Source organism: Durotheca rogersii (genome assembly GCF_024521655.1).
Source record: "Durotheca rogersii strain YMJ 92031201 chromosome Unknown GGS23scaffold_5, whole genome shotgun sequence".
Classification (NCBI taxonomy): Eukaryota; Fungi; Ascomycota; class Sordariomycetes; order Xylariales; family Xylariaceae; genus Durotheca; species Durotheca rogersii.
This window is the reverse complement of record NW_026251236.1, coordinates 224,367-242,681: the sequence shown is the minus strand read 5'-3', so window position 1 is coordinate 242,681 and position 18,315 is coordinate 224,367. Positions and strand designations below refer to the sequence as shown.

The following is an 18,315-nucleotide window of genomic DNA, read 5'->3' as shown; positions in this document are numbered from 1 at the left end:
ACAGTATCCGCCAGGACAGAGGGGGAGGGGGGAGGGGCAGACGTCCTCGGCTAGAATATTACCGGCCCTAAGCGCCCGAATCAACTCCTGTCATTTTTTATAATTAAGTGCCTACCCATCCCGGTCCGGTTGCGAGGTGTATAGACAGACAAACTCGTACTTTGACCGTGTGTATACGGGTACGTGACGGGAACTAGTCGCTGGAGTTCGTGTGTGGGAGTATTTCGAAACGTATCAGTCATAACACGTTGTCCCATTTTCACTGCTGCTGCATAGCGATAGAGTATATATATGTATCTATATCTTTATTTGTATCTATATATCAGGTAAACCCATCGGTAAACATACCTGCCTGCCTATACTCGGCTGGCAGCTGAGCGTGCGGACGAGTTCCATGTGGTAAGCAGGTCAAACAATCCTTCATCTCGAATCGAGTTGTGCCACGGCTTTCCTCGCGCCTATGAGGAGAGAGGGAGGGAAAAGAAACCTGGCAATTGTCTCTCGACTAGAGAAGCGAGCCGTAAGTTGTAGTATGTATGGCAATGATATGTAGAATATATTAAGCTCGACATGTCGCACTAACTTCCATCGTTATACGCAAACCCAATCCGCATCTTCGCCAGTGGTGCATATGTACGTATGCTTTGCTCTCTTCCAAACTCCATATGCACCCACCCCCCTTCCCCACCCCGACTCCTTTACTCCCGCTTTCGGCCCAAGCTACGTATATATACACAGAATCTCGTCCTTCTTTCTAATCCCTATCCGAATCCACATCCATCTTATCTCCCCTGATCGGATCCAAGGCTTTGGTCGTCGACATATCGAGGATATCCTCCCCCTTGAGTCTGCCCTTGTCGTCAGACTCCTCCACGACGACGACGACGCTCCTCTCGTCGCCTTTTTGAGGCGTGGAAACCCGATCTTTTAGCGATTTCGGCGTCGTAGGGACGATGACGTTCAGGACGCAATCGTCCAAATGTTCGTAGAACTCCTGTGCCGTCGAAAATCGCGTCTGGCAGATGGAGCACTTGGCATCGCCGCCGTTGCGGGAACTGTTCCCGGTGATGATCATCTTCCGACTATTCGGCGGCGTCTGCTCCACGCCGTGCACAGCGGTCAGGTGTCGCTTGAAAACGTCGGCCCTATTGAAGGCCTTCTCGTATGGTGTGCCCGGATTGGGGCAGAAAGGGCAAACCATCGTGCCTTTGTAGTGCGTCAGGGCGTGCCTATTCTTGTCGTACTTCCGTGCAAAGCCTTTTGTGTGATACTCGCAGCTCTCTATCGGACATTTTTCCGGTCGCTCCTCCTGATGCGTCAACATATGCGCAGCCAAATCTTTGAACACCCGGCCGCAATCGGGGTGGGGGCAGCGGTTTCGGTTGTCTTCGGCTTTCTGTATGACTGGGCTGCCGTGGGCCGTGCTGTCCAGGGACGGCGTTATCGAAGGCGCCAGCAACGGCCCCTGGGGGGGTGCTGGCGCGAGCCGCGGAGCTTCCACGAAGGATGATTGCCGGGGTAACGGATATTCTTCCATCATCCTAACATCGTTATCTTCCTCTCCGCTCGACGTGTCGTTCTCGTGAACATCGATCGACTGCCGGACCTCTCGCATCCAATCTTTGAGGATATTCATCGGCGGCCAGTCGCCGCTGGCTTTGCCGCTCCGGTGCGGGTGGAAGTGGGCCCTACGGAGGTGAGCTGCGGCGTTGTAATAAGCGCCGTATCGCTTCTGTGTAACGCAAGCCTTGCACTTCGAAAGCGGTATCACGGGTTGTGGAGAGTTAGGACTCGAATTCTGCGGTTCGGTACAAACCCACCGCTTCACCAAGGAAGCATGCTTAGCGTCGTTGTGCCTTCGGAGCTCGTGCTCTCCGCGAAACCCTTCGGGATATTCGTTGCACTTAGTACAGAACACGCGCCGCAGCGGCGGCCGTTGGTACGAAGTCCTAAGCTTCGATGGGGAGTTGAGCCCCCTCGCGATCGCGCGGGTGAAGACGGGGTTTTCGCCGACGGTGTGCCTCCTTGCGGGCTCGGGGCCATCCATGGCGAAAGCGGTAGGTAGCATCTCCTGATCGCTTCGGGTTGCCCAAGGATCGATCGGGCGCCACTGCGGGACGGACTTCCGAGCCTCGCCGGGTTGGCTAACGACGGGCTGCTGATACGAGATGTGCCGATAAATGGGCGTCCGCTGCCTAAAGAAGCCATTGAACCCGACATTATTGTCCAGATAGCCGCTCCCGAGGCCAAGAAGGAAATCTTTCGACGAGCGAATCCCCAGCGAAATCCAGTCATCCTTTCGAATAGCCAAAGTAATAGCGTTGAATAAAGCGCGGTCGTTGGTGTCCAGTTCCAGGGCGGGATCGTCGAGTATCATGGGCGTCGACCACGCAAACACGCTCACCAGCACCTTATATACACTGTGCATGGCGGCGGCGCCGGCGGACATGGGGCACCCGGCTGGGCCCTGTGCAGAAATAGCTCGCGACGGCGTGGATATGAGATCTGCCAGTATGGTCCTCACGACGCTAAAAATGCACAGCGAAGCGAAGACAGCTAGCCAACTCTTGGGGTCCGAAATAACTCTTCGCATGGTCATACTCTCAAAAGACTGCAGGAACTGGACCATGCAGTTGTAAATTAGCCGGTTCCTCCCCTCGTAGTCTATGTCGTCCGGCGAGCTCGGGGTGTTGGTGACGTTGGTCAAGTTGACTTCGGTGCGTATCGACGGCTCGGGCTGCTGCAGGTCGTAGAACAGAATCTCCCGGAGGAGTAGCTTGGCGCGATAGAGAAGAGGATACGTCACGGCCTCTGCCTCCCGGCTCTCCGACATGTAGCCCGTGAGCCTGAACATCTCCCAGAATTGGAAGGGAACGCTCTCGGCGTTCCAGCTAGCCGCCAATACCTTCAGCACGGGTGGCGGCTTGTCCTTGGCTTCCTTTGAGTACGTCGCCAAAGTAGGGTTAGGCATCGGCAGAGACGCCAGGTCTTCCGTCCACCAGAAGCCGTCGTCAAAGTCGAGGTGCGACTTGACCATGTCCGACATGTTCTGGCTCACGAGATAAGTCCGCTCGAGATACTCGTTCATGTTTCGCCGCCTCGCCAGCGGCGATGTGACGGGCGTGTGCACTTGTCTCGGGGACAGCGCTTCTGCTTCGAGATGAGCATGCGCAGTTTGCAGAGGAGCGGCACGAACGACAGGTGCGCGGAGAAGATTACCTGGCAGCATATAGTCCGCCAGCGCGACCAGAGGGCCGCGATGGCAACCGAGCGCGCTCCAGAACTCGTCGTGGGCGGAGCTAGCGGGCTCCGCGCAAAACGAGCAATCGTCTTTGGAATCGCACTACCGAGGACAGTAAGCAAGCATCCAATGCACGCGCTGGCACCGGGGTTCCTGCCTACCGGCTTTGCGTAGACTTTGCAGCGCAGACACGGCCCGGTATCACGTGGCAGCCTGAGCTCGCCTATAGACTCGAGTCTCGAGTGTCCGACTCGGCTTCGCTTCAAGGGTGGAAGCAGAGAGTCGGGCTCGGAGTCCATGGAGCCTCTGGACTGGGTGGGTGCCTCGCCCGAAAAGGAAAATGCAAGCGTCGACTCGCGCCGATCTCTCGGCGGATTGGCGGTGACCAGCGGAGGTAGGGAGGGGGGGACAGAGAGCCGCGGCAACGGAGCTGGCGAGCCGCGACCAATGTGATCGGGGCCGAATAGTCGGGAGGACGGCTGCTCTGCAAAGACGATGGGGGGGATGCTGCCGACGGAGAGGCCCGAGTCCCGCTTCAGCGGAAGGACGTGTTGCTTCAGATGTTCGTCCCGCTCTTCGGGATTCGAGAACCCGTATACATAATACGCGCACCGGTCATCCCAACACTTGAATGAGGACTGGCGCCTGGAGATTAGAGGTATGGCCCCTCTCATCCTCCACCCCCGGAAGATGGGGTCGTAAAACGAGGTGTTCCTGTCCAGCCAGGTGTCGTATCCGGGCGGCGCATCCTCCTGGCCGAGTTGCTTCAGCGCGCGTAGGAACTGCGTATTGTGGAGATCCAGGCCTGCTCACAGCGGCGGAACACATTGGTTAGGCAAACAAGCGAGGAGAGGCCAGCGCGACTGCACATACCTTGGTCAATCAAGAAGCTCTCGATGCACTCGCACCTGTACTGTAAGGCGCGTGCTTCCTCGGCGTCGGAGAGGACGGGGACGGTACCCAGCATGTCTTGAACGGTTCGAACATGATCAGAATTTAACGCAAGGCCACCGGCGCCGCCGTGGAGGCTATATACGTATGTATATGTGTGTGTGTGTGTGCGCATAGAAAGGGAGAAGGGTAGAGGCAGGGAGGGAGAGGCGGGAAGGGGCGGCGGGCTCGAGATGAAAGGCGGCGTTGCTCACTTTGACTTTTCGCATAGGCCTCGAGGGCTCTGAGCTTGCGACGGAGCATGTCCGACTCGAGCTTACTGTTTGGCACATGTTTGGCGGGGAGCAGGGCAGCGAGTTTCTCCTGGATTTCAGCTTGCTGGTCGAACAGCTGCTGGATCGTGGGGTCCAAGGACGGATCGAAGCCGGGTACGACTTGAGAATCCCGGCGCTCGAACAGAGAGCCGCGACGATCGAGTCGGGGCTCCAGGGAGTCGGCAGCCATGTTCCTCCTCGCTAGTCCGTCGATGCTGCCTGCGTCAGGGTGCCAAAGTCCGGGCCGGGCCCGGGCAATTGTCTTTCTCCTAGGGTTTGTTTTTCTCTCCTTTCTGGTTATTTATTTAGTTTTATGTTGGGGTTCGGTCCTGTGGTTTTTTCTTTTTTTTTCTTTTCCTCTGCCCTCTGTCTGGATAGGCCCGTGCCTGGAAGCCTTATATAGGTGAGTATGCCGTATGTGTGTGTGTCTGCGTGTATAAGTATATATAGGCTGACTGAGGACCGTGCCGCAGCACCAGCAGCAGCGGGAGGCTTTTGGCTTAAGGCTGGGGCCGCTCTCCGCTTAGCCTCACCCCGTATGCGTCTGCCCTTCTCTCTCACGCACCCGCTGTCCTTCTCTTATACTCTTGTCGCTCGCTCTCTCGCGCACTCGCTCACGCACGCACGCACACACGCACACACGCACACGCGCACACACATACACGCACTCTCTCTCTCTCATACAAGCACACATACACGCACCCGCTCTCTCTCGCTCGCTCGCTCTCGCTCTCAGACTCGCTTCCCGCTTGGGTGTGCGGGCCAGCTATACATATCAACTGAGGCTCAAAAAATACAGGGACGGCTCAATCGCAAAAGGGATGCTCATGACGAAAGTGCCGGCCAAAGGGTGCAAGGGAAGAAGGGGGGGGTGGAAGATAAAAAGAGAAGAGGTCAATGACCGCGCCCCGTGACGGCGAGAGCCAATAGCGAGGACAAATTTCAAGATTAGCTGCAGGACGCCTGTCGGAGACGATGTCGCGAGGGGGGTGGACGTGAACTCGGAACGTCTGGCTGATTCCCTGCGAGGGGAAAAGAAGGGTCAATGGCGGCGGATGGCAGGGAGGGAGGGAATGGTAGGCTGTCTCTTTTTTTTTTTTTGGTTCCCTTCCCGTTTCCCGTTACGAGAGAGTGTCAGAGTGAGAGTGAGAGAGAGAGATGGATAGATAGAGAGCGGAGGTCTTGCAAGGTCTTGGTATCGAGGGAAAATAAGAGAGGAGAGCAGCAAAAAAAAAAAAAAAAAAAAAAAAGAGCTCCAGCTCCAGCTGCTTCCTGCCACTGGCTAACTTGGCCTGGTGCTGCTCTTTCCTGAGGGCAAATTGGCTAATAAGTTTTGGGGCCGTCGCGATCGAGAAATAACACACATGCCTGCCTCCCTCCATAGCCACAAGCGGACTAGGCGGGTTGAGACGGACGGTCTGAGATAGCAGCGACGACGTTAGGTACCCACCTGCCCTACCTGCTCCTTGCTCCTGCTGCTGCTGCCGCTCCTCCTCAGGTTGCCTGGCGGGTACCTAGTAACCTAGCAGTAGGAGAAGGCTGGCTGGCCGACAGCGCAGGTGCTACGCCGAAGGGAAAAAAGAGGTGGGGCGACCAACTACTACGGCAGATTACACACATATGAAGCCAGCTGCACCTGCACCATTGTTCTAGGGGGGAGGGGGAGAGGGGAGGGACGATCTTCGCGGTGTGTACCTACGTACATACCCAGGTACATACATGTCCGAGTACATACGTGCATATATACATACGCGGCACGCGGCCTGCAAAAGGGGACGACGAGGGAAGAAAGAAAAAAGAGAGAGAAAAGGTGGGGAGGAGGCGACGGGAAAGAAGAAGAAGGGGAAGAGGGAAAAAAGAAAGAAAAAAAAAAGCCCCTGCTAGAGCGAGAGCGAGAGGAGGGAGGGAAGAGAAGAGGTGTGGTGGGAGGGTGTTAGAGAGAAGGTCCGTGCTGCCGCAGCTCCCAGGACCGACTGATGGGACGGGCGGTGGAAGGGGGGAAAAAAAAGGGTGCAGGGTGCAGGGTGCGATAATGCTGGCCAGGATTCTAGCTCCCGACCAGCCGGGGTATTCGGGAGGTCGGTGCGGAGTGTCCAACGCTTCCCTGCGACCTGCCCAGTATGTACATCCGGGGCTAACTTGGCTTGGGCAGGTACAATACTGCTAGGCCTAACCCTTACCTTAGGTACATTAGCCCCCCGGGAGGTACCTACCTACCTACCTGTCGCTAGAGGTGGGTTTGCCAGCCGGGTGCTAGTAGGTACCTAGAGATGGGTAGGCAGGTAAGGCAGCAGCTTGCTAACTACCTAAGGTACCTACCACCTACCTTAGGGAGATACCTACCTAGGTAGGTAGGTACCTAAGCTCCCTACCTAAGAATGCGTGTGCGCAGGTGTTACTGACGTACTGCTCCTACGCAGCTAAGGTGATCTCGCCCTGTTATTGTATCATCTACCACGCACCGCGCGCCCTCCCATTGGACCGGCGTGGCACGACTTACCTAATGGCTCCGGCTCGAGGCCAAAAGCGAGCGTCGCATCAGGATTCGTCGAGTCCGGGATCACAAGGAGCCGCCTCGTCTCGTCTCGTCTCTTGTCTCTCTTCTTTCTCTCTGCCCATACTCTATCTCGCCCTCACACACGCGCTCTCGCGCGCCCGTACGCGCACACACACCCACCCCTCCATCCATTCCCCCCTCCACACGCCTACGCATATACCTACCTAACCTACCTACCTAGAGTACACACACATACACATACACACACATATACACACGTACATATGTGCACGCTTACGCTGGGGAACCTGCCTACCCAGTCCAGGTTCCTGACGAAAACGGCACAGCGAACGCGAAACTAGACCCGACAGAGAGAGAGCGCCGGAAGACGAACGGGGGGAACCGAGGAGCGAGGGACGACCAGACGGAGAGAGAGATAAGAACCGCCACATGATGCACGCCCGCCTCTGACCTGCCGCAGCTAGCAGGTATGTACATACTTTATACCTCTCTATCGGACTGCGTACCTCGCATGCGGCAATGCGTGTGGACTGCTACTATATAGTATGTGTGGAAACACGCTCGCGGGCGCGAGGAAGAGACACGGGAGAGAGACAGTCTGCCACGCTGCTTATTCGAACAGCCCACGCCAACATGGCCTATCAGGTACCTACCTACCTACCTACCTACCTAGACCTCTAGACACGGATACTACCTACCTAAGTACCTGCTAGGAGACGTGTATAGAGTGCGTTCCCCCCGTCATACGTGCATGCCTGGGTACATACATAAGACGCCTCCTACGGGTGCGTTGGGTAGGTACACGTAATACCGGGTAAGTGGCGGGCGCAGCAGGCAATGCATCGAGGTATATTATCACGTAGCTATAGGCATATTTCTAATGTGTAGGGTGCAGGATGGGCTCTCGCGACGCTTACGAGAAGAGAGAGAGAGAGAGGACGGAAGACAAGAAGGATTGTCAGACGAGTACGTTGCCTCGCCTTGGGCAAGAAACTAACCAAGGCGCCGAAATGGCTCCTCATCGTAGAGCCGACTTACACCAACCCCCTTCCCGCCTAGCACACACGCGCGCTAACAGGCACCCGATGTATTTATATATATATATACCTGCGTTGAGGTTGCTGTTGTCTGCCGACATATACAGCACAGCGCACATACATACACATTGCCGTACGGACCAGCCGGCAGACACTAGGCAAAATAGTAGAACCAGGGGACCCAGCGGAGGGAGAGGGAAGAGAGGCGGAACCAGAACCAGAACCAGAAACTCCCCCCCCCTGACTTCGAAACAGGCGACAACCCAGATAGGGCGGGCCTGCGCTCTCTTCGTGTCCTTTTTCCCCGAGAAAACGTGCCACTGGGGGGGGGGGGGGAGAAAGGGGACCACCGTGTTCACTACCACCTTGCCCTAGCCGACCAGGTACGTCTTCTGGGTCGGTACTAAAGCCAGGACGTACTATGATGTGTGGTCCATTTGCGCACGCATACGGACATGGGTCTTTGTATGTAGCAGAATGGAAACGGGTAGGTAGGTACTCATAACTAGTGGTAATTTGTTGTCGTTACATAGCCTCTCTTAGAGTATCTTTAAGATACCCCAGTAGAAGATTGAGGAGGTAAGTAGGTACCTAAGTAGGTGCTCATTGAAGGCTGCGGGCGGGTAGGTATCTTATTACCTAGGTAGGTACCTGCTTACATAGATACCTAGAGGTTCGGATCCATCGTTAGGATGGATGTTGGTATGTGAGGTACGGACCAGGTAGGTAGAGGCGGGCAGGCAGGCAGGCAGGTATCCAGGTACGGCGCGGGAGGCGGTAGCGCACGGCGGTCGTTTTTGAATACTGACTGACCTGCGTGCCTAATGATCCTAGCGATCCTTATCCGCTTCTCCTGTCTCTTTAGGCGGCTAAGAACCTTGCTGACGGTGTGGGGGGGGCGACGACGACGACGATGAGGAGGAGGAGGAGGAGGAGGAGGGGAAGAGATGTGGGCGGTAGCGGGGGGGGGGGGGGAGCACTGGTGTGGGTGATATAAGTCGACCCAGTCTCTCCAAGTCGGATCCGCCCGCGTCATTGGCCGAGCGTGCCGATTATAACGTGAGGTAGCACTGCGCGATGTGGTTCTGTAGGTCGCATCGACCGCAGCACCCAGCTGCTGCTGATGCTGCTGCTGCTTGCTGCTTGCTGCTGCATGCATGACAGGCGGGATACCTTCACCATCCACCCAGAGCTGGCTCGGCTGGACGTCCAGCTGCGGACTGGGTTGACGCCGATCGCCCGTCGGTGCTCTCACCCGCAGCGTCGATGCGACGCCAGCAATTTGCCCCGTCGTGGCACAACCGCGCAATCGCGTAAGCGGGGAGGCTGGACAGGCAAGATAGGAGAGAGGGAAGCAGGGAAAAACGGGGACGAGGGCGAAGGACGAGGCGGAAGAGAGAAAAAGGGGGGAGGAGGGGAGGAAGAGGAGGGGGATGGACCCATGAACGATACGACCTCATCACGTTATCAACGAATCCATACCTACCTACCTCCTAACCCCTCCTCCGTGTCGGTCGGTTCTTATCTGCCTTTCCCTGCAGACCTAATAGGGTATGTATCCCTCTATGATGTGTGGGATACCTATCTAGCGAACACAGCAGGCCATCCGGTATTCAAGTCGTGTCGCGGCGCGAAAGTAGGAGTGAGCCGCCCTCCCTGTGCCTAACGCAGTGTAAGCGGGTAAGATAGAGATATACGTGTGTATAGCAAGTAGAGGGCGTAGTATAGATCGAGGTTAGGTTTAGAGTAGGTAGGCATTTTTAGTCTATTGATTAGTACCTACTAATTATTGATTACGAACCCTCTTTAGAGTATACCTACCTACCTACCTACCTACCTACCCGCCTACTACCGCTTGCACGTATCGTATCCTGCCTGTCTCCTCTTCTACCCCCCCTCCCTTTCTATTCTTCCCCCTCCATTCTTCTTATTTTGTTTTATTTGACCCCTTTTAACTAACATCCCACCCGGCTTCGCCAAAAGGCTTGAGATCCCGACCCGTCAAGAGACAGTCAGATAGGAAGAGAGGTAGGTCTGTCCATCTGTATGTAGGTACTGTGCATCCTCGGCATACCCTGCCCGCCTACCTACCTAACTAACCTACCAACCTACCTCCCCACGATGATGCATAGCATCAGATTACACACGCATACGCTACCTTGAAACCCCCCCATCGCGCGTCCTAGTGAGAATCGGAGAGCCGGCTTGGCACCGCATCCCTTGATAGGTCGATCGGAGCAGCCCAGCATAAAACGGTGGTAACCGTGGACGAGCCCTCGCATTTCTTGATCTGGTCGATGCAGCCTGCAACCACACAGGCCGGGAAATACGCGCCTACATAGTAAGTAATAGTTGGGCGCTTTATGGCCCGTTCCCTAGCCGCTGATAGGCAGGCTGGCTCCATCACCCGTCCGAAAGAGTTTGCTCGGGGCCACATCCGGAGAAGCAGCACGCATTATTATTATGTGTATACTACCGTGCGGGTATATGGGTATGTGTGTGTGTGTGTGTTGTGTGTGTATATAGTATGTGCAGCCCATGTACATACATAATAGTAAGGGTAACGCGTGTCCCCGTATATGTACAGACAAAGCGACACGAGACGGGCAGACGGGCAGACGGACAAGACAGACTATACCGCTCCTATAGGCCCGCTCCCGCTGGTATAGCCCCGACTTTTTCGAGAAGCTCGCGCGCGAACCCACCAGTAAGCCTCAGCGCCAGTGCACCCAACCCGCCCACCGGCCGCCTCAGCCCGGTAATTTACTTGCCGCTAAGAACAGCCTGGCATCAGCTCCCAACAGCCGTCCATGCCATCCATCGTTTCGGCTGACCTTCCCACACACGCTCTAGACCATCCCGCGCCCGCCCGCGCCCTCCCCTCCGCTTCACCCCATCTCGATCGCCTGCGGCTTTCTCTCCCTCTCTCGCTCACTTTCTCTTCCCCACCAACCCCTACTTTTTCTCGGTTCCTAAAGAATAAAATAAAATAAAAAGTGGAGGGGTCACGGTCGACCTAAAAGAGCAGATGAGAGAAGAGGCATCTCACTAGCACTTACCTACCAATTCTTCACCCCACATTCCTCCCCACCCCCTGCCACAGAACGGTGATGATTCTGTACCTGTCTGGGGGGGGAGAAAGAAGAGAGAAGTACGTAGACGGCATCGGGAGTAGCTGGAGTCAGCGATTCGAGGGATGCGTAGCGGGCGTCAACCATAGGCTGCGGCACATGCGTCGACATCGGCGCCGATCGCTTCCCGAGATAGAAACGTCATGTTTCTTAAGTGCATTGATAAGTGCCGAGAGAGGCCCAAGAGAGAGGCCTCGTCTCGTCCGCCCGTTCCCGCCCATTGGGGTGCAGGCTATTATTGTGGGTTAATTAAGCGTTGCAGATGCACGCCCTCGTATCTCACTCTGCTCTCCTGCCCTTCGACATGGCCGGTGTCTATCCTCCGCTCCCCACGCGCTTCCGCCGGGAAGGGACAAAGCCGGGTGGTAGGATGAGGGGCGTAACCATCGGTGGAAGGGGGGAGGGGGGAAGAAAGAGAGGAAGAGAAGAGACAGAGAGAAGTAATGGCGCAGGTGAGGCTGGGGAGCGAGGGTGAGATTCGAGAGTGAGCAAGAGAGAGAGAGAGAGACAGAGACAGAGAGAGACAGAAAGGAGCGATGAGAAATTTCAGCGCTTGCTGAAACCACTTCCCCTATTCAGCAACGCATTCTCGTCGACTCCGACCTTGTCTCGCCCGTTGCGGCAAGCCGCTGACTCGTCTCCGTTGTAGATCGCTCACCCCATGTCGCCATCGTCACCGCAGGCGGGTGCGCGAAAAGGCAGGCTGAAATGGGTGGGAATGAGCGAAATCGCGTGCGCGGATGACAGAATGGCAAGGGCAGGAGGCGGTCAAGGCCAGGCGGCATGCAGAGCTCACCAGCAGCAGCGAGCGCGGTCCGTTCGAATCACGGTAGCGGAAACACGCTCGTCACACCTGGGATTGCGCGTCGCCAAGAAGCATCTGCAGGTCGACAGAGGGACGGATGGACAGAGGGGCCAGACATGTCCATCCAGCAGACCGACACTGAGGAGGGCGAGAGAGCGAGAGAGAGGCGGGGGGGGAGGGTGGTCCGGCGGAATGGAGCCACGGGATAGGTCGTCGAGGGAGAATACGTATCGGGGGTGTGGTGGACGAGACGGAACGAGAGACAGGCGGAGGAGAGGGAGGGGAGGGGGGATGGAGAGCGAGCGAGCGAGAGATAGAGAGAGTGAGTGAGAGACGACAGGTTGCCTAGGAGGTTAGGAGATAGGTAGTAGATGCAGCGAAGGCCGTGAGGGCACGAGATGGGGAGGGGGGGGGAGGGGGGGACAAGGGCGACGGTATTTTCCCTCGTCGATGCTTCCCTTCGCACTTTCTGGCGGCCAACCAGCGACGAGCGCACCCTCCTGAATACACAGTTGGGTCGCGATTGGTCGGCTCATATAGCGCTCCCCACTTATCGCCTCGACATCGTTCGCGCTTTCTTATCTGCTCGTTCGGAGCGTTGCGAAGCCTGCCCGATTGCCTCAGCTCCAGGGCTCCGTCCAGGTTCCCGCTCTCTCCGAATCCAGCAGGTCCATTACGTAGCTGCTACATATGCTAGGTACGCTGCCCACGTACCTCTTCCCATACCTTAGGTACCTCCTCCGCCTACCCTCTTGCGCGGTATATGTGTACATACATTAGGACGCAGGTATGAGGAGCTACCTGCGCAGGCAGGTAGGTAGGTACCTGCCTCTTGACCTTGAGTACTAAGCTGACCCTCTGACGGGGGGTACCTATTAGTATTACCTACTACCTCCTACTATAGACGTTAGGACGAGGTAGTATATTAAGTACCTGTCTATGAGTAGCTACGAAAGGTGGGAGGCACCTACCTAGGCATGTGCCTCTTCATATGTGGGATGGCCGCCGGCAGGCATCCGCCCCTCGGTGCCCAGGAACGTCGTCCTCGTTCGTCCATCCGTCCATCCTCAAAACCCCCAGAGCCATCAGCAGAGCCGTCGCCTAGCCACCCACGCCCGGCGTAACGGATAATTGGTGCCCTCGCTTCCTCCTCCCAACACACCTCCACCCGAGCCACGGCCGGGCACCTCCTGGCTTGCCTAGTAACGTAGCAGCAGGAGACGAAGCGAAGCGCCCACCCCTCACCGCTGCCTCCCTCACACCTACCATGCCTCTCTCCTACAGAACCTAGAGAAGGCTGAGGCTGCGACAAGGCGGGACACTCGGCATCACCACCTCCCCCCTTCTTTAGGCTTAGCCGGGCTCGTTGCCTTACCCTCAGCTGGCCCCCAAACGGATAGACGAGGTCGACCTGCCTGCCCGCACGGATCGCTCGCCGCGTTGAGATCCAGTATGCCTTCGCAAATCGCCAAAGGCCCCGGCCGGTCACCGATTCCCCTCGTCTTGCCTCGTTCGCCATTCCACGCCGGCGCGCATGCGTTATTTTCAGCTGTTGTTTTGTTGCCCGAAACTGCCCACGTAGGTAACTTGTCCGCCGACGGCGACGCAGCTCTAGTCGAGTTCCCCCCCTCCCCCTCCTAAGGCTGTCGACAGAATCATACGTGACACCCACTTCGAGGGTAGAATCGAACTTACTTCCCACACCTGGCTTGCGGGAATGTGACGAATACATGTCGGCGGCTACGCCCACACGCCGAGATCCTAGAGCCAAGATGGCTAACTAGGACCGAAGGCCCTAGTTCTGCTTCTTCTCGTGCTGCCCCTTGCTCCGAGGTCGCTGGAGGTTCGTATCTGATGTCCTATTACCCCCATGGTAGGGATACACACGCCTAGGCGGCCTCTTATTTATATTTCTGGTTTGCCGTGGTTGTGTCTGTAGATAGGAATCAGCATGTATTCCGCTCTAATGTTCGACGTACTCAACCGTAACCTCATCCATAGATCCTCTCAGCCACGCTCGCGACTCCGTACAGGTTAACAGACTATAGAAACTCGAGGGCTCTTTGTTCTGTCGCGTGTAAACCCGTCTCTATACGATATCAATACCTTCTTCGCGGGGAGACGCAGCTATTGTTGTCTCTAGTAAGACTGCGTGCCCTTTCGTGTCCCCCCCAGTCAACATCCACACCCGCAGTCAACCGACCGGACCGCTCTCCTGCTACAGGACGGCGCCAACAAGGATCCGCCAGTAGCATTCCTACTCAACATACATCGACGATAGTCGCCATCGGCGAGAAAATGCCGTACCAGGGAGACTGCCGAGAGCAGCAACGGTGGGAGGGTCAGGAGGGGAGGCAGCAAACGCAGGACGAGAACAGGGGGCAGAAGCAGCTCGTAGCCGGCGCTGGGGCACAGTTCGAAGCCGTGGGCGTGGATTACGACGGCATGTCGCGCTCCCTCGCGGAGCTCGCGGGGCCGGCCCCGGCCGCCTCCCCGGAGCTTAAGGCGGCGCTCGGACGGACCGCGGCCGCCAGCGCCGCCCAATCGGAGCTTTTAGATTCGGCCGTCCTCACAACCTTGTCTCCCCCCCGTCGCGCGTGAGAGTTTGTCAGCGGCTTCGGGGCAGGGCGGGCCCGGCCGGCTCCCGCATATCATAAGATCAGACGCCGGCCAACCTATTATAGCCGTAGAGTCGGATACGGAGGACTGGGATACGAGACGTCGTCGGGGCGGATAAGAGAGGCGAGCGTGCGTTCGGCCCAGCGGAGGCAGAGAAACGGGGGACGACGACGACGACGACAACGAAGAAGGAGAAGAAGAAGAAGAAGAAGAAGAAGAAGAAGAAGAAGAAGAAGAAGGAAAACGGCAACAACTAAAATACAAGGTTCTAGCAGTTAGTTCTCTCTCCCCTCCCTCGCCCCTCCGTTCCTTCTTCCACGATAACCTCGACACCCGGACCAGACAGAGCCCGCCTCACCGCCCCTCGCCTACCCGAGCAGCAACCCCCTTCGAGACGAAGCCTGCAAGGCACAGCAACGCGCGCGCGCGCGCCTACCTATGTCCGCGCACACCTCAGACACATACACATACCCACACCCACACCCGCATCCAGACGGTATGTATGTACGCGCGCGCGCGTACGTGTACATATGCGACCCATCCTCCCCACACGACATCTTCCCGCAACCTCCCCTCCCTCGCCAGCCGACCGGGACCTGCATGAGCGTCGCCAAGAAGCGGAGGCAAAGCTTCCAGCGTCAGCCGCCGCGGCGTCAGCTTCCGGCGCACCGTCCCCGCGCCGCAGGAGCAGTAATGCCGGGAGGGGTTAAGAGAGAGAGGGAGGGGGGGAGAGAACGAGAGAAACAAATGGAGAAACGGAGGAGAGACAGAGCACAGGTGAGCACGACGGGCCGTAGAGCAGTGGAAGGGAGAAAAGAGGTTCTAGGATACCACGAGCTTAAGCAGCAATTGACACGACATACTCATACTCGTACACCCCCCAAAAGAAAAAAAGTGCTCTCTCTTTCTCTCTCGGCGTGTAGTCTACTCTATATGGGTTGCGTCGACCTAGCACATGTTGAAAGAGTGCCTCTTCTTCTTTTTCTTCCTCTTATCCGGTCCCGTCCCGTCCCAAAAAAAAAAACTCCACGCCGTCTAGTCTAAGGTATTATAGAATCACCGGTGATAGGATCCTCCAAGCGACTCTTAGCCAATCGACCTTCTCTTCTTCTTCTTCTCTTCCATCTCGTAGTAGTATCCAGCGGTTCTCGTACGGGACTCGCCCCTTGGAAAGAATTTTCTAGATCCTATTCCAATTGGGCCCACCTCTTCTCGCGCGCCGACAGCCCCTTGCCGGCGCGGCCGCGAGCCTCGTCCGTCGATTCGCGCCAGCCCCAGTACTCCCCTAACCGCAGCTCGGCGTACTCGGCGTAGTCGAAGTCGATGTGGGAGATGGTGGCCTGGATGAGGGCCCAGATGCCCCAGTAGAATCCCGGCACGCCCCGGAACACGTCCGTCTCCTCCAGCAGCTTCTGCGTCTCCTCCTCCTCGTCCACGTCGCTGGGCCGCTTCGGCACGAGCTTGAAGTAGGTGCGGACGTATTCCCGGATGAATTCCAGCCGCTGCGCGCGGGTCGGCATCGCGGTGTAGTCGCACTCGAAGCCGCCCCACTCGGCGAAATGGTTGGCTAGATCGAACGCCGCCGGCGAAGGGGTGGCGTATTCGTAGTCGATAAAGCTGACCGACGTTTGGCGGCCGTTCGCCTTCTCGGTGCTCTGCGGTTCGATGATGACGTTCCCGCTCAGGAGATCGCAGTGGGCAAAGACGAGCTAGAGGCGGCCAGTGTGTTAGCACGCGACGTTTTAATTCTGGGCTTAGGTGGTGGTCGAAACTCACGCCGTTCTCGCCTAATCCGGGACGCTGGCTCAGTTCCTCTATGAGGGAATCCAGCTCTCGCTGAAGGTTGGCTTGCCTCCTACGCTGAGCCTCGGTCTCGGTGGGCAGAGCCAGAATCCACTTCTGCATGACCGTCCAGACGTTCGGAGGGGGCTTCCCGGGCGCAGCGTGATCGATCTTGGCCTGGTGAGAGCCGTTCGCGGAGCCGTTCGCTCCGTTCGTCTGCACGTGGGTCTCATGGATACAGGGAACGGTGGCATGCCACTGGGCTATCCGCCTGGCAACGGCTAGATAGATCGAGGGCTTCCTCAGGTCAGCGGGCTGGGTGGGGGTGCCACGAATGTAGCGATACAACATGCCATTGTCGAAGCGGGCCAGCAGCTCGGGGGCTAGGCCACATCTCATCAGCAGTTCGTGATTCTGGGTCTCGCGGTGGCGGTCTATGAGCACGTCGGTGCCGTGGCCATACGCCCGCAATAGGACAGCCTCCTTGTCGATCTCGTCGTCGGACAGGCCATTTTTCCGGTTGACGGCCTTCAGCAGGGTGTTGGTGATGCCGTCCTTGAAGGGTATAAATTCGATATTCGAGTCAGGGCTGGCCCAGTCGGGACGCAGGGCGAGGATGAGCTCTCGAGCCGAAGAGCTGGGATTGTCGCTGTCGTAGGAGATGGGGATGTGTCGTAAGTGACCGAGGCCCTTGGCGGGCGGGCTAGATTCATTCGAAGGCATAACGCATGAGGCTTCGGTGGCTACGAGGCGAGCTTGAGGGTGCGGCATCAAGTCACAGGTACGGCGTGGATCGGAAAGGGGGAGAGGTTGCTTGTTGTTCTCCTGGAATGGGCTGAAAAGTGAAAAGGGAGACTGGGGGGGGGCGAGTTCACCGCCAAGAACGCAAATACGTATGTATGTAGTATAGATTGTTGAGAAGTTCTACAGCAGGAATCCAAGACCGTGGCGCCCTCACAAAAAGGTGGACAGACAGGGGGGTCGATAAATAAATGGGCGGTGGTAATAAGTGAACAAGGCCAACTGTCTTGAATCTGGCTAATTGCGGACAGGAGCGCGTCTACAGCTATGGCAAAGGGCGTGACGATGACGGCCGGAGGCAGAGGCGAACAAGAGGACAGTTGGCGTAGAGAAGAAACGTCATCGGCGTCTGGGGAGTGAGGAAGAGGAGCGTCACAGGGGAGCCAGAGGAAATGATCAACTTTTGGGGGGGGGGAGAAGGAGGAAATCGGCTAACGGCAGTGGTCGATGCTGTCCAGGGATCGACCAGAGAGATGGTTAGGGGGCAACAGGGGTAGCTGCAGCCCACTCTAGCCTCGGGAACGCGGTACCGTACCTACTCCTAATCTTCACCTAGGCGAACATTGTACCTACACCTGCCTTAGGTACCTCTAATGTAATCTACCTCTTCTACATACCTCCTCCCGCTATATCTACGGATAGGAGGCGCCTAACCGGAGACAGAGGAATTGCTATCTTAGGTAGGTAGACATCGAGAGACCTGAGGCCCTTAGATTAGGTGCCTCTGGGAGACAGGTAGACACGGGAAAGGGCATGGATATTGAGAAGGTGTGTGTACCTGGTGTAGTCTATACATACCTTAGGTACCACCTACAGGTAGGTACCTAGGTACCTGCCTAGAGGGAATCTACTCATAGGTACCTGAGGCGACGGAGAAGCGGCGCCCGTTCGCCCCCGCTGCTTCATTTGCAAGGCCTGTCAGTGACCTGACCTGATTCCATGCGCGTGCTGTGTTACTCGCCTCAGTGGCACAATTCAGGGCCCGGAGCACCTCGGAGCATCCCACGCGGAGTGGGCTGGGCTCGGCTGAGAGCCCTTCGCGACCCAAAACCAGAATTTGAAAATTTGAAAAGGAGGACCGTTCAACCCGGCTCGACAGCTCTGGGGCGGACAGACAGACGGACAGACGTGAACATCTGACCAGAAATCCATGCTGGCGAACATGCAAGACAGTAG

General features: G+C 57.0%; 5 protein-coding genes across 5 annotated transcripts; 2 read left to right on the top strand and 3 right to left on the bottom strand.

The window, feature by feature from the left end:
* Positions 1-677: 677 nt before the first annotated feature.
* On the bottom strand, positions 678-4,745 carry GGS23DRAFT_404829 (uncharacterized protein). The gene is made up of 5 exons (XM_051513613.1): positions 4,387-4,745; positions 4,115-4,210; positions 3,403-4,046; positions 3,220-3,343; positions 678-3,150 (listed from the first exon to the last, which is right to left on the bottom strand). The coding sequence occupies exons 1-5, from the start codon at positions 4,634-4,636 to the stop codon at positions 755-757; spliced, it is 3,510 nt and encodes a 1,169-aa protein (XP_051373731.1). The 5' UTR covers positions 4,637-4,745; the 3' UTR covers positions 678-754.
* Positions 4,746-12,775: 8,030 nt separating this feature from the next.
* GGS23DRAFT_404723 (uncharacterized protein) lies at positions 12,776-13,890 on the bottom strand. Its single transcript, XM_051513612.1, has one exon. It carries the CDS (start codon positions 13,667-13,669, stop codon positions 12,905-12,907), a length of 765 nt encoding a protein of 254 aa, XP_051373730.1. The 5' UTR covers positions 13,670-13,890; the 3' UTR covers positions 12,776-12,904.
* Positions 13,891-14,235: 345 nt separating this feature from the next.
* Positions 14,236-14,813, top strand: GGS23DRAFT_594576 (uncharacterized protein; the record flags this gene model as incomplete). The annotated part of the gene is made up of 2 exons (XM_051518190.1): positions 14,236-14,502; positions 14,628-14,813. The coding sequence occupies 2 exons, from the start codon at positions 14,236-14,238 to the stop codon at positions 14,811-14,813; spliced, it is 453 nt and encodes a 150-aa protein (XP_051373729.1).
* Positions 14,594-15,671, top strand: GGS23DRAFT_404688 (uncharacterized protein). Its single transcript, XM_051513611.1, has one exon. It carries the CDS (start codon positions 14,995-14,997, stop codon positions 15,598-15,600), a length of 606 nt encoding a protein of 201 aa, XP_051373728.1. The 5' UTR covers positions 14,594-14,994; the 3' UTR covers positions 15,601-15,671.
* Positions 15,672-15,743: 72 nt separating this feature from the next.
* GGS23DRAFT_603702 (ethanolamine kinase) lies at positions 15,744-17,061 on the bottom strand (the record flags this gene model as incomplete). Its single annotated transcript, XM_051519503.1, has 2 exons — positions 15,744-16,265; positions 16,333-17,061. 2 exons carry the CDS (start codon positions 17,059-17,061, stop codon positions 15,744-15,746), a joined length of 1,251 nt encoding a protein of 416 aa, XP_051373727.1.
* Positions 17,062-18,315: the final 1,254 nt, after the last annotated feature.

Excerpts from the sequence above, each read along its gene's own strand:
- GGS23DRAFT_404829 (XM_051513613.1), bottom strand. The coding sequence starts at position 4,636 with ATGGCTGCCGACTCCCTGGAGCCCCGACTCGATCGTCGCGGCTCTCTG. Across the intron at positions 4,211-4,386 it reads GGCCTATGCGAAAAGTCAAA|ACATGCTGGGTACCGTCCCC; the intron begins GTGAGCAACGCC and ends GAACCGTTCAAG. Across the intron at positions 4,047-4,114 it reads GAGCTTCTTGATTGACCAAG|GCCTGGATCTCCACAATACG; the intron begins GTATGTGCAGTC and ends CGCTGTGAGCAG.
- GGS23DRAFT_404688 (XM_051513611.1), top strand. The coding sequence starts at position 14,995 with ATGTCCGCGCACACCTCAGACACATACACATACCCACACCCACACCCG.
- GGS23DRAFT_404723 (XM_051513612.1), bottom strand. The coding sequence starts at position 13,669 with ATGTATTCGTCACATTCCCGCAAGCCAGGTGTGGGAAGTAAGTTCGAT.